Raw genomic sequence first — 22,028 nt, forward strand, 5'->3', positions numbered from 1 at the left:
CTAGCCGATCGGCTGGGCTGTTCGTTCGAACAGCCTAGCCGTTCGTTCGAACAGCCTAGCCGTTCGGCCAGCAATTCTGACCTGGTCGGCCTTTCGTCTAACACTTGGCTGTTTGATTATTTGTCATGATTTTAAGCTATTTTGACAACGAGTTAAACCGTAGAACGTGGGTTCTTACTTGCTTCACCGGTTCGGACAGGAATCACCCAAGTCCGGCCGGTGAACTGTTCGGAACGGTAGTTTGATGTTTAACCCGAAATTGGTGAACCTTGTAGATAGAATCCGAATCTTGAACCTCTTGACTGTTAGAATGATTAGTTAGTTGGTTCGAGCTTCGTTTCTATCGGTTTTAAGGTTTAGAGTGTAAAAGAGTTGAAAGAAAGTTGGAAATCCTTCCATGAAAATGTTAAGATTCTTACAAATCCTTGTTTGTTTATGTGGAAATCGGTCAGATCTAGGCTATTCACGGTTGAATGAGGCCAAAGTATAATGTTCTTCAAGAACACCATGATGACATCACCCAAGAACACTTAGATCTTGGTGATTTCACGGTTAGAAATCAAGTTTTGAAAGATAGAAAGGTGTAGAATCATGTAATGATCAAAAACGTACAAGAATTAGAGTGAAAACTTACCGGAGTTGAGAGAAATCTGAGAAAAGGTGAAGAACAAGGGCTGGTTCGGTCAGAGCTTTCCAAAAGTAGAAAGAGTGATAATGACAGGGCTATTTATAGGCTCCAAAAGACGAAGGTGGTAGCCGATCATCCAGGATCTCCGATCGGCTGGGCTGCTCGATCGAACAGCATGTTCGATCGGCTAGCCTGTTCGATCAGTGATTCCTGTTCGATCAGGAACCCCCTTTTCGAGTGTTTCGCGACGGTTTTCGATATTTCGATTTTGATAGACGATGATACGAATACGATAGAGTTCCTAGTCAAATTACTTTCAGTCCCAACTACTATATCTAACATACAATCATCTATAAGCCACGTTTTGATGTCGGTTTCGATTGAGTTTGATTGCTTTTCGAGTTTTGATTCGAGTTTCGATTGATTCGATTGTATACCACACAACACATAAAGTAAACACGCACAAGTAACACATAAGGCACACGCACACGTAAATATTACCACACCTGTTTCGCATAGTTCGAGTCTCGAGTTCGATTGATGAGTCGATTAATCTTGATTATCGATTGGTTAACTTTATCGCATTGTTACTTCCTACTATTCACAGTCGTAAATCGGTCGCATTGATTAAACATTCGATCATGTTATTTAGGTACACTTACTCTACATAATACAAAAAGCAAAAAGAAACATTAACAGTCAAAGAAGTCAAAGTTGACTTGGACTTTGACTTTGACTTTGACATTCGAAAACACGGGGTGTTACAGTGACAACCCGAACTTCTGAGGTCAGTGTTGTTTATTTCCGTGATTCTAGTTTCTTATTATTCATCTCTCTCCGTTGTGAATGAATGTGTCGCGCTAGTATTACAACTCGTTCTTTTTGGGTCGCGTCTTGACACACGATTAGTTTATAATTGGGCCACTTTTGCTATAATCATGATCGGCTCATGCATACACTCAACCAAAAGACCAATCTCAATTAATGGCCAAACAAACCGAACACCCTATTCTCTGGGCTTACGATTGGGCTTGGTAGAGCCCAAGTGGGTAAATAATTAAGGGCCGGCCATGAGTCCTTGTTGTTTACAAATTCTAGTTGTATAGATATGGGGTCACGACCAACAAGGAACCGCCCCCAACTTGAAGCGAATATATGTATACGTAACATGGTTGTTGATGAGATTAAGCTTTAAACACAAGTTAAAAACCCTAAAGCCTTTCCCCTGTGATCATACGATTTCAGTAGAGAACCCCCCCCCCCACATTCGAGGCAACATCGTCGCATTCGAACAAGTTCTCTGGTTAGTAATTCGGAATTTTTTTTGTTAAGTTTAATTGTGTGATCTTGCTTGTGTAATCTTGATCGCATGAAAGTATACGTGTATAATCTTGTTTAGTGAAATCATATCCGTATTGATTCCTATTTGACGAACCTGTTATATGTAATCTTGATTTAATAATTAAACAAGTATGTGATGAACCCGTACTGATTCCTATAGTACGTTTATATGTGCTGACTTAATTGGTTTGACACCTGTTTGAACCAAAGTAATAATTAGATGAGTTTGTAGTCATGAAGGACTGATTTGTTAGAATTCAAGAATTTATTGTTATGGATCAATGATTGTACGTGTGATTGACTGACGATTATTTATTGAAAATTGATAAGTAGTTCTGGTTAAATACAAGTAGGGAATATATAAATCGATTTCATCTTTTCTTTGTGGACTGAATACGGTGGTTAGGCTGACCACACATGGGACGCACCCCCCAAGATTGGGTCACACACTCACGAGCAATGTCACACACACATGATTAAGTTGTGTTTGTTAAATTGGGCCAAATACACAACAGTTTGGGCTGCTAGTAATATTAGATGAAATTGTATTTGGGTTAATCTGGACTAGATGATTGTTGATGATAGTAACTATGCACAGGAATCGTTTGATAGCATGTTGTACCGATAAGGTGTTTAATTCAGTGTTATGTTAACTGGTTGCTAGATTTCTTAGATGAAAGAAGTTTTGGTTGGGTCGGTTATAACCAGGCCTGTTTTGCTGGGCCAATAGATGTAGTTGTAACATGAAGGAAGTATTGGGCTGGTGAGTGGGTCGAGTAGGAACCAACAGAATATTGGTCTAGAATTACGTGGGTCACGCTTAGGAGAATTACATGTTGGGTGGTGAACTATTTAACGGAATCATGGGTTGCACCTTTTTAGTGGACACAATGAGGCTAGGCAATCGTTAGATTTGTCACCACTAATGTGTGTAATTATATGTTAACTGAACTAATTGTGATAAGATATGATATGAAATGAGTATACATTAGAGACTACTTAACTGACTCCTATGGTTTGAACTTTATGTGTGTGCTACGTGTATCTTGAGTGTGTGATATGAGAATAAGGAATACGTAGCTTGTTGTACGTGAAATATGTGATGTATGTGTACGTAGAACTGACTGTTATCGGTAACCCTGTTAGGGCGTGTTTTGTTCTGTAACGCCCTATAACGCTTTAACCAAAAGTTGCAGCGGAAATACGAACTTAAAAATTTCCTTTCATCATATTCATTCTAACATACTTAGAATTACATTAAATCACTCTTTTACATTAAATACATTAATGCTTTCTAAAGATTTATAAAAATCGGACATACTACTATTAATTTTCGTGACCATGCACCCACATGTACAATCCATCTCTTGACTCGATCTTCAACCTTTTACACTTCATGATGAGAATCCACCGTTCTGTACAACCTGCAGACATCACGTACAATCACATCATTAGCAAACGGTGTCATCATATATAAAATTTAAACATGCATAATTAGGCATTAACGTGTCATGCTTTCGCTTATGTTAGTCCATTCATCCATCCGTTCAAACCACCCGCATTGGATTTCGGCGCCTACCTTCAACTTCCAACACTAGTATACCTGCATTCCTTATTTCATTCTAAATAGGAAAACGGTTAGCATCATTAGATTTCATTCGTACGAACATATCCAGGTATATGCATAACAAGTCTCACTCATTTGTACATATAACTAAATTCCAATTCATGCATACATACCCTTTCTATTTGTACCTATACTTACAACTTACATCCTACACAATATTCCTCTCAATCCTAAACACACAAGTCTATACATGTAATTTGCATACACGTAATTCTCCATACTTACGAGTTTATAGTCATACTCTCCTATGATTCCCAATTACTTACTTACAAACTAACCCATACCTACGCGTATAACTACTTATTTCATCTTTATGCATAATACCATCATGTAAGCTTCTTTCTTACCTATACTTAATAGAAACTATTTCTTAACCATTTTCGACACATTTACCATAAACTTACCTTATCACTTCCATTGTATCATACTTTCCCACATGATTCACAATAATCATTATACTACAATACATTTTACATCCAAAGTGTAAGTTCGGAATTCACTTACCTTGCGCGCCCGTATTTGCGTTCGCTTATTTGATTGAGTCTTCGTAGCCCGTTAGCCTTCAACGCTCCCATCCATCTTGACATGATTCCTATACACTCATGTCATTACATTCACATTCTTATTAGCATATATGCTTATACTTATGAACAACCATATCAAATTCACATCTAACACACGACCTACATAAAGCATACTCAACATCATTAATCCATTTAAACAAGCATATGGCATACTAGACATCATCCCTACATAATCTTCGCATGAACTATATATGTTTACCCATTACTTGCATACAATTTCACTTATTATTGTCTTTTAGACATTTCATCAAACACTTGGCGTGCGTACTACTTCCTAAGCATAATGTACAAGTGTTTTAAGCATGTTCTTCCTTATTTCATCTTATGAACTATCACATTCAAACAAAATCTCATAATCATAAATTTCATTTCAAGTTTAACTATCTTAGTCTATCATACAACACCTTATACAACACAAGATTACACTATAACATCTTCAAGTTCATCATGATCATCATCTTCACACTCAAGCAATGGGTTTCATTCTAAATCACCCAATTACTTGAAATTATTCATAACACAAGTTCTATTTGGTGTTTCTAACACCTCTACATGCTTAATTTCATACAATTTCATGGATTGATCATAACCCACTTCAGACAAGATCACCAAATCTAAGTTTTAAGACATACCTTATGATCCCCTTGTGAAGGTGATCGTTAATTCATGCTTGGTTGTGAATTTGGGCTTCGTTTAGCCTTTCAATTTGGAGATTTTGATGAAGTTTAGGGTTTTGGCTCCATGGGAGCTTTCCCTGCTCGTTCATGAACACACACACGATGTGTGTGTATGTGTGTGTGTTGTTTTCTTTTAACACAACAACTTTCAAGTTGTTCACTTTGGTCCCTCATGTTTCGTTTTAATTAAATAAGGCTTCAACTCTTCTCTTACTACTAACGAGACCAATAATCAACTAGGTTAATTATTCCTAGTAAATCCTCATTTTTCAGGTTAACTTTTCTCATTAACGGTACCTTACCCGTTTCTTAATAGTAACCGGGTCTAAATTACCAAACCCGTTTTTGGGGCGTTACAAGTCTACCCCCCCCCCCCCTTAAAAGAGGTTTCGTCCCCGAAACCTTGCTTACTTCCACTGGACCACAACCCTTTACTTACCGTTCCTTCTATGTAACACAATTCTGAAATATGCTCATACATCCTTAGATTCCAAATTCCTGCCTTATGTTAGTTCCTTAGTGGTATCCATCACTACATATTTATTCATTCATTTCATTCAAAATACATACCATGACAAGAATGTACTCATACCTTATAAAAATGCCTCATTCATGAACACATATAACCGTACGTCCTATCCTTACTTTCTTGAATCGAGCATAATACTTCCATGCGTTCATTGATCATAACAACTCGATTATTTCTACTTTTATTCATAAATCATGTTGGACATGCCACTCTTGCTTTCATCGCACAAATACTCATTACAATAGTCCATGCTGGCACATATCCTTTTTACCTGTTAGTAACAGGTCAATATGCATACTTCTTCAAACTTGTAATAATACATACATTCATATCATCCGTTTACAACGAATATTATACCTTTATCTCATCTTTTAAGATTACATTCCATACATACAATGTATAGCCTTTAGTTCTTGTTTCGTTATCACAACAAAACTACCATTTCAGAGTCACCCATACTTGCTTAGCCCTAAGGTTAACATCATTCTACATCTATTAACGTTACATGCTACTGGGTATACTCATGTACGTACACTCACACGTATGTTCATACATACAAGCTTTATTCCTTTGTGCACATTCAATCCCATTTAATACATACTTACATACGTTTATATATGTACACGCATACATCTATTTACAAACACCGAAAACATACTTGCAACAATAACACATCTATACGTACATGTTTACATGCTTACTTATCGTTATATAATGCACACACTCATACGTACCTTCATACATTTATTACATACATTCATACCATCCCTATCTCTCTCTACATACATACGTACATTCATACGTATCTTCATATCTTCATATCTTCATACAGTCCTACTTGTATACATACACACCTCCCTACATCTCTTCAAATATGCATACATTCATAGGTCCCTTCATACCTTAATACATTCATACATATGGGCGTTACTGAATACTTTAAGATTGAACTAAGATTTCATTCCTTTATTGACCTCTAACCAGATTGATTTCATTCGTCAGCAAAATGAGCTCTCATCGTGAGCATCCTTCCATAACATATTCAACACTTTAAATATGATAACATATTCATACTCATAAAACCCTTACAAGGTTCATAATTGGTTCAATTCGTAGCATAACGTAACTTTACCCTTTCCGATATCAACTTCAATTCCTCATGCATTCAATGTTCTCGTACTTGCATTACACTACTTTCTCAACGGGAACACGATTAATAACGTTAATACTCAAACGTATCTAAATCATACATTCGTACATGCTTTCACACGTGCATATATTCATACATATATATATATATATATATACACACCTACATACATTCCTACACCTCTACGTACATGCATACATTCATACATACTCCTCGTACCTTCATGGACGATAATTCTTTCTTCATGCATACGTTCATACATTCATGCCTACTTCATACATATCCACATACGTTCATATGTTACTTCATCTCTACATATACACATACAATCATACATAACCTCATACGTGCATACATTACTATGTAACTTCATACATGCATATCTTTCATACATTACTTCATACTTGCATACGTTCATACATAACTCATACGTACGTATGTACCTTCCTATACTAACGGGGGTTCGGGGGCAGCGCCCCTGAGAGAAGTGGGGTCCAAGGGGCGGCAGCCCCTGGCGGGGTCCAAGGGGCAGAGCCCCTAGCTGGGGTCAGGTCAGCTTGGAAAATTTTTATTTTGGGCAAAAGTCCTTTATCAAAAATGCATCAGAACTTGATTTCGGCCAAAAGGTGCATCCCAAAATGATTACACAATGTCTTATACATTTTTGCTCAAATTTGACCTCCACCGTAAATTACGGTACCTACCGTAACTTACGGTGGCAACCTTGCTACGGTGGAAACCTCCTGTCTTACGGTGCAACATTTGTCCCCAGTTCCCACCGTAAATTACGGTACCCACCGTAATTTACGGTGGAACCTGCACATCAACAGATTTTTCCGCCGTTCTTGCATACTTAAACGCGCATAACTTTTGAACCGCTTACCCGATTAACCTCCCGTTTCTACCTACCTGACCAAAACTTGGTCCCCTTTCATATGGACTCAAAATTCTACGTCCGGATTAAGAAAAGTCTTAACTTATAAGTTTTCGGCTTAATAATCCTTATGAGTTATTCGACCCGTTTAATGAGGTTTAAGCACTTAACCTGAATCTCGCTTGTACTTTTCATGCCTCTTATTTTCACACTAAGACTTCTTTCGTATTACACCACAACTATATCCGTGGTGGATCTACCTTGCTAAAATCTAATATTCCACATTTTACCCTTCGGTTTGACAATTTACGAAAAATGCCCATTACAAGGCATTAAGCAAAAGGGCATATACCTTTCACCTCTTCGCGACCAAAAAGGTTCATTCATTTATAAAACATATTTCCAAACTACCTTTAAGGGTCGTTTACCCAATTTGCCTTTCGAGGGCGTTTTGGTCAATTTTAGCCCTTCTTTTACGAAGAGGGACTTTCAACTACGTAATTGACCAAAATCACACATCTTTACTAAAACTTTACTTACACATACCTGGCTCGAGTCAAGGCATTGACCCGCTTAGTACCTTGCATTTTTTTTATTACTAATTAATAGCAACAAAATTTCCATACGCTATCCATCCTGTGAACATAAAACTCATCGAACGTTCATTAGTCATCATCGTCAAATGATTATATCATCATTAATTGACCCATTTGGTCTAAACGACCTAAACCTTTTTGCATTGAAAATGAAGTGGTATTTACTTACTAATTCTCTCATTTGACTCACTACGGATTTTCACCCTATGGTCATAATCCTTAAACCTTTCCCTTACGCATTCAACCCATCATTGCTTACGCCACAGGGTGCCCTTTTTGAATTTCCCTATACATTTACCTACATATAACTAATTTACCGTCTTACCCTTATTATTTTCATTATGGCATACATCATATCAAAATCTTTCAAAACTCATTGTACCTTCGTCATTCCATGGCTAAATTACCATTTTACCCCTTTTTACCATTAAGCATGGTCTTTATCATCTTCACTCGCTCCGGCCCGTATCATTTCGTGTCGGAGCCTCGTATTTCAAATTCACCTTAACGTACTTACCACCCATAAAACAAATAAGTATTCTACGAAATGAGCGTAAACTTTACTTACCTTGCATCGAATTATACTTTTTCCGCGAACTTGATCCGTTCATTCCTTCCTTCCATTCTTCATAGCTTTGATCCGTATTCACCCCCGGATTCAAACTTTCATTCATTCCTTCCATTCTTTTCATTCTATTCATGTTTGAATTCATTCACGAATTCAAACCTTTCATTCATACTTTCCATTCTTTCTCATGTTCAACCCGATTCATAAAGAATTGTTGGACCCCTTTTTCCCTCCCACACGACCCCTATCCCAGTTCGTCCGGACATACCCGTGGTGTTTCTCAAGGTCTCACGAGCGTCCTATGCTTTTTGCACACTAGCCAGGCATGCAATCCACATACTAGTCTCGTGCCTTCATGAGAATTAGCACTTTATGTCCAGGGAACCGGTCTTAAGTTCGTGCCACACTCATATGAATCCTTCAAGGACTTCACCCTCTTACATAAGGGTATGCTACATACCGTTACTTACCAAATTTAAAATTTGTGTACCTGGGGTCCATTTTTTTTTCCTCACATATCACACGCCTTAGCCTTCTTACTAACCCGCAGCTGCAGAACGTCCTCATTTTCCAACAAGCTCACCTTTCAATATTCATCATTGTTAGTAACCTCTCACATACATACTTATATTAAATCTTACCTTTCGGTCTTGATCGAGTCTCGGATTGTACAGGTCATTAGTCACAAGAGCACACGGGTTTGAGTTCAAGTACTCACTTATTTATACTTGATTTCACTCAAACCTAGGCTCTGATACCAACTTGTAACGCCCTATAACGCTTTAACCAAAAGTTGCAGCGGAAATACGAACTTAAAAATTTCCTTTCATCATATTCATTCTAACATACTTAGAATTACATTAAATCACTCTTTTACATTAAATACATTAATGCTTTCTAAAGATTTATAAAAATCGGACATACTACTATTAATTTTCGTGACCATGCACCCACATGTACAATCCATCTCTTGACTCGATCTTCAACCTTTTACACTTCATGATGAGAATCCACCGTTCTGTACAACCTGCAGACATCACGTACAATCACATCATATATAAAATTTAAACATGCATAATTAGGAATTAACGTGTCATGCTTTCGCTTATGTTAGTCCATTCATCCATCCGTTCAAACCACCCGCATTGGATTTCGGCGCCTACCTTCAACTTCCAACACTAGTATACCTGCATTCCTTATTTCATTCTAAATAGGAAAACGGTTAGCATCATTAGATTTCATTCGTACAAACATATCCAGGTATATGCATAACAAGTCTCACTCATTTGTACATATAACTAAATTCCAATTCATGCATACATACCCTTTCTATTTGTACCTATGCTTACAACTTACATCCTACACAATATTCCTTTCAATCCTAAACACACAAGTCTATACATGTAATTTGCATACACGTAATTCTCCATACTTACGAGTTTATAGTCATACTCTCCTATGATTCCCAATTACTTACTTACAAACTAACCCATACCTACGCGTATAACTACTTATTTCATCTTTATGCATAATACCATCATGTAAGCTTCTTTCTTACCTATACTTAATAGAAACTATTTCTTAACCATTTTCGACACATTTACCATAAACTTACCTTATCACTTCCATTGTATCATACTTTCCCACATGATTCACAATAATCATTATACTACAATACATTTTACATCCAAAGTGTAAGTTCGGAATTCACTTACCTTGCGCGCCCGTATTTGCGTTCGCTTATTTGATTGAGTCTTCGTAGCCCGTTAGCCTTCAACGCTCCCATCCATCTTGACATGATTCCTATACACTCATGTCATTACATTCACATTCTTATTAGCATATATGCTTATACTTATGAACAACCATATCAAATTCACATCTAACACACGACCTACATAAAGCATACTCAACATCATTAATCCATTTAAACAAGCATATGGCATACTAGACATCATCCCTACATAATCTTCGCATGAACTATATATGTTTACCCATTACTTGCATACAATTTCACTTATTATTGTCTTTTAGACATTTCATCAAACACTTGGCGTGCGTACTACTTCCTAAGCATAATGTACAAGTGTTTTAAGCATGTTCTTCCTTATTTCATCTTATGAACTATCACATTCAAACAAAATCTCATAATCATAAATTTCATTTCAAGTTTAACTATCTTAGTCTATCATACAACACCTTATACAACACAAGATTACACTATAACATCTTCAAGTTCATCATGATCATCATCTTCACACTCAAGCAATGGGTTTCATTCTAAATCACCCAATTACTTGAAATTATTCATAACACAAGTTCTATTTGGTGTTTCTAACACCTCTACATGCTTAATTTCATACAATTTCATGGATTGATCATAACCCACTTCAGACAAGATCACCAAATCTAAGTTTTAAGACATACCTTATGATCCCCTTGTGAAGGTGATCGTTAATTCATGCTCGGTTGTGAATTTGGGCTTCGTTTAGCCTTTCAATTTGGAGATTTTGATGAAGTTTAGGGTTTTGGCTCCATGGGAGCTTTCCATGCTCGTTCATGAACACACACACGATGTGTGTGTATGTGTGTGTGTTGTTTTCTTTTAACACAACAACTTTCAAGTTGTTCACTTTGGTCCCTCATGTTTCGTTTTAATTAAATAAGGCTTCAACTCTTCTCTTACTACTAACGAGACCAATAATCAACTAGGTTAATTATTCCTAGTAAATCCTCATTTTTCAGGTTAACTTTTCTCATTAACGGTACCTTACCCGTTTCTTAATAGTAACCGGGTCTAAATTACCAAACCCGTTTTTGGGGTGTTACATGTTCGACTAATAAACAAGATATTTAATCTTACCGAGCAAACCGAAGGTGAGTTCGCTGCTCTTTTTTCCAAGCATGCATCCCGGGAGGGATATCGGGTAACGTTCCAGGGAGGAATGCTAGTTATTGGGATGTTTGTTATTATTACTCAGTTTCTATCACATAAGACCCCTTACATCTACCGACAGTTGCCGAGGAGGTAACGAGGTTATTAGTTGATAGCGCTATTAGGTTTGACACCCTCACACCGTACCAGGGTGGTCGGACGTGAACTAATTTCCTTAAAGCATGACCAATGTTTTGATAGAGACATTGGGGTTGGGCAAACACATCTTGTAGCCATTTCGGTAATCGAGTTAATAACAACATCAAATCAATTTGGAAAACTGTTTTGTATATACATCTGATAAACTAAACTCGGTAACAAAACTTTGAACTCACCAGCGTTGTCTGACACACTTGTTTGCATGCTTGTAGGTCGTTAGCTGTTTTGCATTGAAACTTGTTGTCTGGAGTAGCTGGAGTAGACATGGGTCGACTGGGGGAATTAATGCTATTGATTTCTTGATACTATACATTGGTTTTTAAACTATTTAACTTCGTTTAATTTTGCTTCCGCTGAATACTTTGGTTTTCTTTTGAACTTGGATGGTGTTTTATTAATAATCAAGAACTTTATTTTAGAATTCATGTATGGGTTCTATGTAATTAGTGGCTCGTTGCTGGTACGTCACACGCCTATCAGGGACACTCCCTAAGTGGTATTTTGGGGGTGTGACAGTTTGGTATCAGAGCCACTGGTTATAGTGAACTTGGTTTTTAAAACGTTTTTATAAAACCAGACTATAACCAAACAACTTCGAAAATCGACCATGACACTCAGCTCCAGATTGCAAGGTTCGTCTTCTGTTTACTTTATGCATTACTTGTTTAGTAGTCATACACTTACAGTTTGCACAAAACGATATATTAGCTACTATGGTGACTTAATAGTGTGACACAACCCTTCGACTTTTGTGAATCATAATCCTGTAGTACCCACTGCTTGGCTATTTGAATGCGGGGGAAACTTTTAGCGCAAGTTAAGAGGCACTGAGATGAGCATGCAAATTACCTTATTACTATGGGTGCACACATAATAATAATGTAAGTCCCAGTAAGGCTTAACGAACGTGAGAAGGATCCTGCCCTATTATGTGTAAACTTGATAGTTGTAGATTTTAACTTGATACTTGGCTTTTACCTCATTTCGACCCTTAAGATAGTTCCCTTCTCTTATATAGAATCATGATTGGACGTGGAGGAGGCCGAGGTGGCGGACGTGGCCACATTGCTATAACGCAGGCCGAATTAACCAACTTGATCAACACTCGTGTAGCTGAAGCCTTAGTGGCTTACCAGGCTGGTACGATATGTGCCAATTACTTTCTATCCTTGCGTTATATATTCGAATCTTATCTGTGCATTGTACGTTCTTTCATTTTAGGTCAACCTGCGAATCAAAACAATCCACCCGCTCCACCTGTTTGTACGTTCAAGATGTTCATGGATTGTAAGCCACAAACCTTCAATGGGACTGAAGGGGCTGTAGGACTCCTGCGATGGTTTGAGAAGGCAGAATCGGTATTCGTGATGTGTAACTGTCCTGCTGGGGACAGAGTGAAGTATGCTACGGGCACACTCGAGGATGGTGCCCTGACATGGTGGAATACCCAGGTTCAGATGTTGGGTATCGAAATGGCAAATGCTACCACTTGGGATGATTTTAAGGAGTTGATGAGGGAGGAGTATTGCCCTCGAGATGAGGTACAGAAACTAGAGAATGAGTACTACAATCTGGAAATTCAAGGGTCTGAGATTGAAGCATATACGAGGAGGTCCAATGATTTATCAACTTTATGTCCTAACTTGTCTCGACCCCCACCTCGTCGAATTGAGTTGTATCTTAAGGGCTTAGCACCAGCTGTTAAGGGGTACGTTACTGCTGCAAACTTAGACAATCTGCCCCGTATCGTTCGTTTGGCACATAAGATTACTGACCAAGAGGTCGAACGTGGCAACTTGCCACCACGTATTTCGGCTACTACTTTGACTGCTACAGCCACCACACCTGCCAGTGATAACAAACGCAAGTGGAACGACACTAATAAAGCAACCAGTGCGGGTCAATCTCACAAAAGGCCTGATAACAGCAACAGCCGTAGTTTCAGTCAGTCTTCTTCAGTTAATCAAGGCCAGTGCAGCAATCAGAATCAGGGTTCTTATGTGGGAAAGAAGCCACAGTGCAACAAGTGTGGCTATCATCACTATGGGCAGTGTGTCAGGACTTGTCGTAGATGCGAAAAGGTGGGCCATGAGGCCCAAGACTGTAGAGCCCCACAGCCAAAACAGCAGCAACAGCAGAATCAACAGCACCAGCGACAGCAAAGGCAACAACCACAGCAGAATCAGGGTGTTAAGAAAGGGTGTTTCCAGTGCGGGGATGAGGGCCACTTCAAGCGGGATTGCCCTCAGCTGAATCAGAATGCCAATAACGACAACAATGCTGGGAACAATAACAACAAGAACAACAACAACGAGGGCAATGGGGGAAATGGTGCACGCGGGAGGTGTTCACTATTGGAGCTGGGGAAGCTAGGAATGATGGCAACGTAGTGACTGGTACGTTTTTGATAAACGATATATTTGCTTCTGTTTTATTCGACTCTGGTGCCGATTGGAGTTACGTATCTTTGGAGTTCAGTAGTCATTTAGGATTGAGTCCTACACCTCTTTTTTTCCAAGCATGCATCCCTGGAGGGATATCGGGTAACGTTCCAGGGAGGAATGCTAGTTATTGGGATGTTTGTTATTATTACTCAGTTTCTATCACATAAGACCCCTTACATCTACCGACAGTTGCCGAGGAGGCAACGAGGTTATTAGTTGATAGCGCTATTAGGTTTGGCACCCTCACACCGTACCAGGGTGGTCGGGTGTGAACTAATTTCCTTAAAGCATGACCAATGTCTTGATAGAGACATTGGGGTTGGGCAAACACATCTTGTAGCCATTTCGGTAATCGAGTTAATAACAACATCAAATCAATTTGGAAAACTGTTTTGTATATACATCTGATAAACTAAACTCGGTAACAAAACTTTGAACTCACCAGCGTTGTCTGACACACTTGTTTGCATGCTTGTAGGTCGTTAGCTGTTTTGCATTGGAACTTGCTGTCTGGAGTAGCTGGAGTGGACGTGGGTCGACTGGGGGAATTAATGCTATTGATTTCTTGATACTATACATTGGTTTTTAAACTATTTAACTTCGTTTAATTTTGCTTCCGCTGAATACTTTGGTTTTCTTTTGAACTTGGATGGTGTTTTATTAATAATCAAGAACTTTATTTTAGAATTCATGTATGGGTTCTATGTAATTAGTGGCTCGTTGCTGGTACGTCACACGCCTATCAGGGACACTCCCTAAGTGGTATTTTGGGGGTGTGACAATGACTACTAAGAAAACACACGATGATTATTTAACTCACATGAAGATTGTGAAAGAGATTCATGAACACAATGAGGTTTTGAGTTTTTATTCATACACATGTTAGTTTATTTGGGTTATATGTTTGATCATTAGACTTAGATCGACACCTATTAGCCATTTGGAATCTTTGAAAGATTGATTGAACTTTTAATTGAAGTGATTATTTTATGATTTCTACATTTTACAATTTTGTTTTTATCTTTTTAATGTAAATAAATGATAATTGTAATTAATTATAATTAATATGATAGACGTCAATGGCATTTAATTTGATGTGATTTTTGTGGCAAAAAATATGTGCCACTAAAAGCTCAAAAGTTTGTACTAAAAAAGTGCCACTAAAAGCCTAAAAGCTTTGTGCGACACATTGAAAAAGTGCCGCTAAAAGGCTTTAGCGTCAGCGCTTCTTGTGGCACTTTTTTTGTGTGCCGCCCATTCTTACAAGGTTCTTTAGTGGCACTTTCTTGTTTTACTGTGGCACTTTTTGCATGCCACTAGATGGCATTTTTTTGTAGTGAATGCAAATTGATTTCTCTTTAAATCTCAAAACCTAATCAAATTGATTTCTATAGGCTATCATCTTTCACCCACATTCAATTTTACAACCCTAAATCTCATCTACGGCTTCATCAGTAGCGATTGTACCTAGCCATACCCACTTCAGAAATCCCTAAAACTCAATCATTCGAATTTCATCTAAGGTTTGTTTTCTTTGGATTTTTAATGATGTAATCCGATTAGAAGCTCTCGATTCTCATTTTTCATTCGAAATTTTCAATTGCATATTTTATCTGATTACTTCAGTTACAGATGGCGTCTTTGTCCGATTTCAATCCAGGCAATTCTCGGAAACACCTAATTCAAAACCAGTCGCATCTGCTCCATGTATGTTACTCTTAAATTCCTTTGATTCTACCATATTTTCTTGTTCGTTTTTTTCCATTTTTGTCCATTGTGTATGTATGTATGTATGTATGTATGTATGTATGTATGTATGTATGTATGTATGTATGTATGTATGTATGTATGTATGTATGTATGTATGTATGTATGTATGTATGTATGTATGTATGTATGTATGTATGTATGTATGTATGTATGTATGTATGTATGTATGTATGTATGTGTATGTATGTATGTATGTATGTATGTATGTTATGTATGTATGTATGTATGTATGTATGTATGTATGTATTATGTATGTATGTATGTATGTATGTATGGTATGTTATGTATGTATGTATGTATGTATGTATGTATGTATGTATGTATGTATGTATGTATGTATGTATGTATGTATGTTATGTATGTATGTATGTATGTATGTAGTATGTATGTATGATGTATGTATGTATGTATGTATGTAGTATGTATGTATGTATGTATGTATGTATGTATGTATGTATGTATGTATGTATGTATGTATGTATGTATGTATGTATGTATGTATGTATGTATGTATGTATGTATGTATGTATGTATGTATGTATGTATGTATGTATGTATGTATGTATGTATGTATGTAGTATGTATGTATGTATGTATGTATGTATGTATGTATGTATGTATGTATGTATGTATGTATGTATGTATGTATGTATGTATGTATGTATGTATGTATGTATGTATGGAACTAATCATTGATATGCATATAGATTTGTGGGAGTTGTGAAAGAACTGTTGTTACAGATCATCCTCTTCACTTTGTCTATCTCGAAATCAGATATTATTAGAGCTGTTAGTGATTGAAGACATTGAATGTTTTAGGGTGTTGACGGATGTTGATATTAGCTAAATTGACAGTATACGTAGGCAAAAGTTGGTTGTGTTGAATCTTTTGTTCGAGCATGTTGTTACAAGTTTTTTCGATTTACTTATTTGTTTTGTTTAATATCTGATTTTTTTGCTTTTGACTCAGGTTGGTGCGATTTTTTAGGTGATTGTTAATCTGCGCAATATTTACGTAGTATGCTTTAGTTTTTTCATGTAGCTATAGTTATTTTCTTTGGTACAAACAGTTGTAGTAGCCAGGATTTAACCATTGCCACTAGAATGTATATATTTGAGGATTATGTCTATCCTTTTCGTATTTCAATAACTGAGTAGATACATTACTTTTTTATCTTTAAAAATTCACATGTTTTTTTCGCCGATAGTAGTTATCCAGACAATAATTTGGTCGAATTGGAAACCAAAAAGGGGGAAGATGATCGAGCTGTTTTATTGGAAGGAGGCCTCACAAAATCACCATCGTTGAAACAACCTGCTGCTTCCATTAAAGCTAACTTAATTAGGTGAATCAATCAATTTGGTGGATATATTTTATTAGCAACCTCGCGCGAGCTGCGTGACATGCCATTAAGGTGGCGCGAGGTCCGACCAAGAGAAACCACAATTATGACACTTAACATCCTGAAGAAGCATACAATCACCATAACCCCTGCGCGAGGTAACTACGTGGTCAGCAAGAATCTTACAAGGCAACGACGCGGGGCTGTATCAGATAGTACACAAAGTACAAGTGGCCGAAGGAAAGAGCCAATCAGCGTCCTTCTGGACCTGCTCAATCGTGCCCCACGATCATCTGACATGCAGGGGACAAAAGGTACTGAAGGATGCCAACGTGGCACCAATCACAGGGCAGGGACACCTGCCCCACGATCTTCACTTGTCTGCTGATGGCAGAAGGACAACAAGACCGACAACGGCGACACGTGGCTCCAATCAAGGCGCGCCAGCGCCGGAGAACTTCTAGAAGCCACTAACGGTCGACACCAGTGAGACAAGGAACATATCCGCTATGTTGTCGCCTTCCGGCCCAAGGCCCATCAGCCCACATCCCCTTACACCTCTCCGGCTATAAATAGAGACCTCACTTCACAGGTTAAACATTCCATTCCCTCTACTCTCACACTTAATACTTTATTATCTTCCCCAAAGCAGTCGCTTATTCTCACGCCGGAGCCCGGTTAAGAGGGAAACCCCCATATTCCCCTCTTAACGAGTAACGGTGTTCTGTTTTGCAGGATTAGACGTTCAAGACGAAGCTTAGATAATCATTAGAAGATTAACCATCATGATAGAAACATAAAACCAACTGATTAGTCCTATAATTAGTTCCGTGTTTCTTCACACATGTTTTTTTCGCCGAGAGTAGTCATTCAGACAATAATTTGGTCGAATTGGAAACCAAAAAGGAGGAAGATGACCGAGCTGTTTTATTGGAAGGAGGCCTCACAAAATCACCATCGTTGAAACAACCTGCTGCTTCCATTAAAGCTAACTTAATTAGGTGAATCAACCAATTTGGTGGATATATTTTATTGTTCCATATTTCTGTGCCCTATTACTCATCACAGATTATACGTCTTTACCTGTAGATTTGTGACTATGGAGGATTCATTTTTGCTCGAGAATCGAGCAACCTTGAGGGCAATGTAAGCCATTAGTCTTTGCTGGTGCTAGATTTATATTAAAGCTTCATTTTATCTTCAAGTTAGTAATATTGGATTTTCACAACCTTATGCAGGTCAGAATTTGGTGGAATTTTGTTTTATTTCTACATATGTGATCGCACCAGTTTGATTGTTGAATCTACAAAGGTTCTATCTCATTTACCATTTTGCACTTTCTCTATGCTCAAATAATAACATTAGTATCATGATTATCTTGTAAGCCTAAAGTGTGATGTTAATTGGTGCATTTTAGCTAACGCACTTTTTCTTGAGCAGAGCTACAATCGCGATCTTTTCCTATTCCTATACGCTCTTCTTATAATAGTTTCAGCAATGACTTCCCTTAAGAAACATAGTGACAAGTCAGCATTCTTTAGAAAATCGATACTCTACCTCAATCGACATCAAACAGAAGAGTGGAAAGGATGGATGCAGGCAAGAAATTCTATATATTGTTACTCTGAACTAATGTTTGCTAATATTAAATGTATTTCTAATTATCAATACATTGCATAATACCTATACCAGCTAACATGTTATCGTGAAATTGTTTTTGCTGTAATTTTGACAGGTTCTCTTTTTGATGTATCATTACTTTGCTGCTACGGAGATATATAATGCTATCCGTGTGTTTATCGCTGCATATGTCTGGATGACTGGTTTCGGAAACTTCTCATACTATTACATCCGCACACATGTCCTCACTTTATTTACATTAAAGTTAAAGGTTTATATCAGTTTAATTTTTTTTTCTTATTATAAAATATAACATTAACTATTATGACAGCACACATGTCAATAGAACTATGAAAAAAACAAAAGAAAGAGAAAAAAAGAGTCAATTATGCAGGTTGAGAGACCAGCTAATTGAGATGGTGGTACTACACGACTGTGCAACTACCAATATATTGTTCCATTGGTAGGTCATGACGAATCATTGCATATTGCGAACTTTTGCATGGGGCAAAAGCTAAAACTTTTGGTTCAGTGTGTTTGATGTATTTGATGACCTTTTCAATGCCCTTGACTCTCACGTGAGTAAAGAAGTAAATTACGTAATTACACCTAACTTTAAGCATTTGATCAATTATCCGCTTATCTATAATTCTTGAAGTTACTCTTTTTGTTTTCTAGAGCCTTCACATCTGTCTCTTTGTTTTTTTAATTAGTTAGTTTGTTTTAGTTTTTATTCTAAGTTTATAAATTTACATTATTACCTTTTTTACATGTTGCAAATGCCAATATGTCCAACATTTGGAAAATCAACTTTTAGTTGGGAGACTTCTGGACAATGGCTTCATTCACGGGACTTAAAGTTCTTTAAATTTTCTCTCTCTATTGATGTTTCATAATGCAAAGTGTTTATTAACTTTGTTTTATTGTTGGAGTGAGATAAACCAATGTTCTGTTAAATAAATAAGAGCCAATCCATCAATGTTATACTAAAGCATTTGATGATAAACATCAATTAAGAGCCAATGCATCTGTTGGTGTGAATTCTATTGAGAAAAGAGTAAGACTTAAAGGTATATTTACCTTATATTTTTTATTTAGTTTACAGTTACCGTATGCAAATATTGATAGTTGTCGTGATGTTTTAAATCACAGATGTGTTGGATTTTGATATGGGTTTTTGGATGTTTGTTTACAAAGTAAGTACCTTTTATTAAAAGGATGAAATATATAACTGTATTACATGTTGCTTCAAGCTACAGACACATCCAAAAAACCCTTTTGATGCCGAGACATTTGAAATTTTGTTTCTCTCATTAAATTTACTTCTTAAACAAATTAATGGAGGCAGGGTCGTGCCTGAGAATTCGTGTACCCTGTTGGAGCTCGAAAAAACGTGCCCTTAGGCCTTAACGAATTTAGGTATTGGGTTCACTAAATGTGTAAACCTAATGCCAGTTAGCTAATAATTAATCTAAACCATAAAAATAGTGTTGTAAGTGGGCCTATGTTGGTATTTGTACATGTATACTCTATTAATTTATTTTTTTACATATCGGATTTTTTTAAATAACGTACCCTTCGAAATATCGGGCCCTGGACGGTGGTCCTCCCCACCCACCCTCAGGGCCGGCCATGAATGGAGGATGCACATGTGGCATCCCATATGACCTTCAAAGTAGACATGGCATTAAGAAGTCAATGTGAAACCTATATTCTTGGTCTATACTATTTTTAAGTTAGAAAATTCTTGGTCTATTCTATTTTTAGGTTGAAAAATAATGACCATTTGTTCATCTATTCAATACATTTTGCAAGACTTATATTAATTTTTTTGCCCCCATGTAAGTTTGACTTTTTTTTGTCTCTAGCCTAATCCAGATTCCACTGGAAGCTTTGCTATTTCTCATGGTTGCACTGAAGTGGCAGCCCAAGCATGTAGTTTGGTTGACTTTGAGCATAAAAGGGTTAGTAATATCTTCTCTTACTTTTGTTAACTTGATGGTTCTAGAGAAAAGTTGTGGCTGTTTTAAAGGTAAGAGAATGGGTGTATCGGGCGGGTCAATAACGGGTCGTAACAAGTTATGGTGGAATACCAGAATGAATGGTGTTCTTTACGTGCTTCACAGTATGTTAAAACCCTTAAATCATGTCTCCCTTTATGTACTATGCACATGTTACCCTTTCTGTGGCGACCATTTGACCTAATCACTCTTTAGTGGTATACAAAGTCAACTCCACATATATTTCACCTTATTGATCAATCTTCTTTTTTTACTACATTAGTTGAATGGTTTGAATAACATGGTGTTTGGTTATTGATATATTGAACATTATATTTCACCCAACACTTGCAGTGGATATCACCGATCAACTCTAAACTTTTGACCCTTTTCATTTAAATTTCTTTATTTTGACATGTTTCATATTTTTTTCGCTTTATTTTGACTTGTTTAACCAAATTCATTTTAATTCCTGTACCTTGACCCACTTAATATTAGGTATATTTTACCATTTGTAAAATTAAATATAAAAGTAGTCTTTGAATTATACTTCAAATATTTAACCATTTCACTAATGATTTAATTTTTTTTGTTGGAGCAGTTCTTTGGTGAGCTTAAATGAAAGCTTTCGAAGATGTCTGATGTAAAAAAATTGCATTTTGTTCCTGATGCTCATGAACCTATGATGAGATTCAAGTGATATTGGATTTCAATATACTTTAAGTGCATAATGGATAAATCTGATGTTAAGTTAAACTAAAATCATACCCATTTGATGTACTTGTAAGTGATGTTCAATCAAAAATCACATTCTTTTATTAAACAAATTGTTTGAAATTGGCATGTCTAGGTTGATTTAATATCTGCTGCTACTTATTTGGTCAACAATTTAATGTTTTCAGCCCCAAATATTGGCCGAAACTCGAATATTTTGTTGGAGATCGCTAGTTTGTTTGGTGATTCATTTATGCAATTACAATGAAAACTTCAGATTATTGCATCTTACTCTTATAAACTTACGTTGGTTGCTTATTATGTTCAGCTTGATTGTTCCTCCGTTCACTTCAATATAGATTGAAGAATATAGAATACGGAGGGGGCAAGATGGCCGGGTTGAAAAGAGCCATTCCAGGTCGGTTGAAGAAATCTTTAATGATTTGTGATTTTTTCTTATTCATGTATT

At 37.0% G+C, this 22,028-nt stretch overlaps 1 protein-coding gene and 2 long non-coding RNA genes across 3 annotated transcripts; 1 reads left to right on the plus strand and 2 right to left on the minus strand.

Moving 5' to 3' along the window:
- Positions 1-3,147: 3,147 nt before the first annotated feature.
- Positions 3,148-4,929, minus strand: LOC110922608. The gene is made up of 3 exons (XR_002583293.2): positions 4,813-4,929; positions 4,101-4,188; positions 3,148-3,393 (listed from the first exon to the last, which is right to left on the minus strand). It is a non-coding gene; the product is annotated as an uncharacterized LOC110922608 (long non-coding RNA).
- A 4,426-nt stretch (positions 4,930-9,355) lies between these two features.
- LOC110922705 lies at positions 9,356-11,117 on the minus strand. Its single transcript, XR_002583402.2, has 3 exons — positions 11,002-11,117; positions 10,290-10,377; positions 9,356-9,601 (listed from the first exon to the last, which is right to left on the minus strand). It is a non-coding gene; the product is annotated as an uncharacterized LOC110922705 (long non-coding RNA).
- Positions 11,118-13,140: 2,023 nt separating this feature from the next.
- LOC110924148 (protein REDUCED WALL ACETYLATION 1) lies at positions 13,141-21,467 on the plus strand. Its single transcript, XM_035986212.1, has 11 exons — positions 13,141-13,280; positions 16,953-16,988; positions 17,091-17,228; positions 18,092-18,226; positions 18,315-18,371; positions 18,464-18,536; positions 18,666-18,824; positions 18,961-19,116; positions 20,714-20,809; positions 20,854-20,877; positions 21,447-21,467. Exons 1-11 carry the CDS (start codon positions 13,141-13,143, stop codon positions 21,465-21,467), a joined length of 1,035 nt encoding a protein of 344 aa, XP_035842105.1.
- The last annotated feature ends 561 nt before the right edge of the window (positions 21,468-22,028 follow it).

Source organism: Helianthus annuus, chromosome 17, assembly GCF_002127325.2.
Source record: "Helianthus annuus cultivar XRQ/B chromosome 17, HanXRQr2.0-SUNRISE, whole genome shotgun sequence".
In the NCBI taxonomy this organism is placed as follows: domain Eukaryota; kingdom Viridiplantae; phylum Streptophyta; class Magnoliopsida; order Asterales; family Asteraceae; genus Helianthus; species Helianthus annuus.

What these genes read in the sequence shown, in the direction of transcription:
- LOC110924148 (XM_035986212.1), top strand. Translation starts at nt 13,141, where the DNA reads ATGGCAAATGCTACCACTTGGGATGATTTTAAGGAGTTGATGAGGGAG. An exon ending in TGATTGTTGAATCTACAAAG is followed by an intron (nt 18,537 to 18,665) that starts GTTCTATCTCAT and finishes TTTCTTGAGCAG; the next exon opens with AGCTACAATCGCGATCTTTT. An exon ending in AAGTTGTGGCTGTTTTAAAG is followed by an intron (nt 20,878 to 21,446) that starts GTAAGAGAATGG and finishes TTGTTGGAGCAG; the next exon opens with TTCTTTGGTGAGCTTAAATG.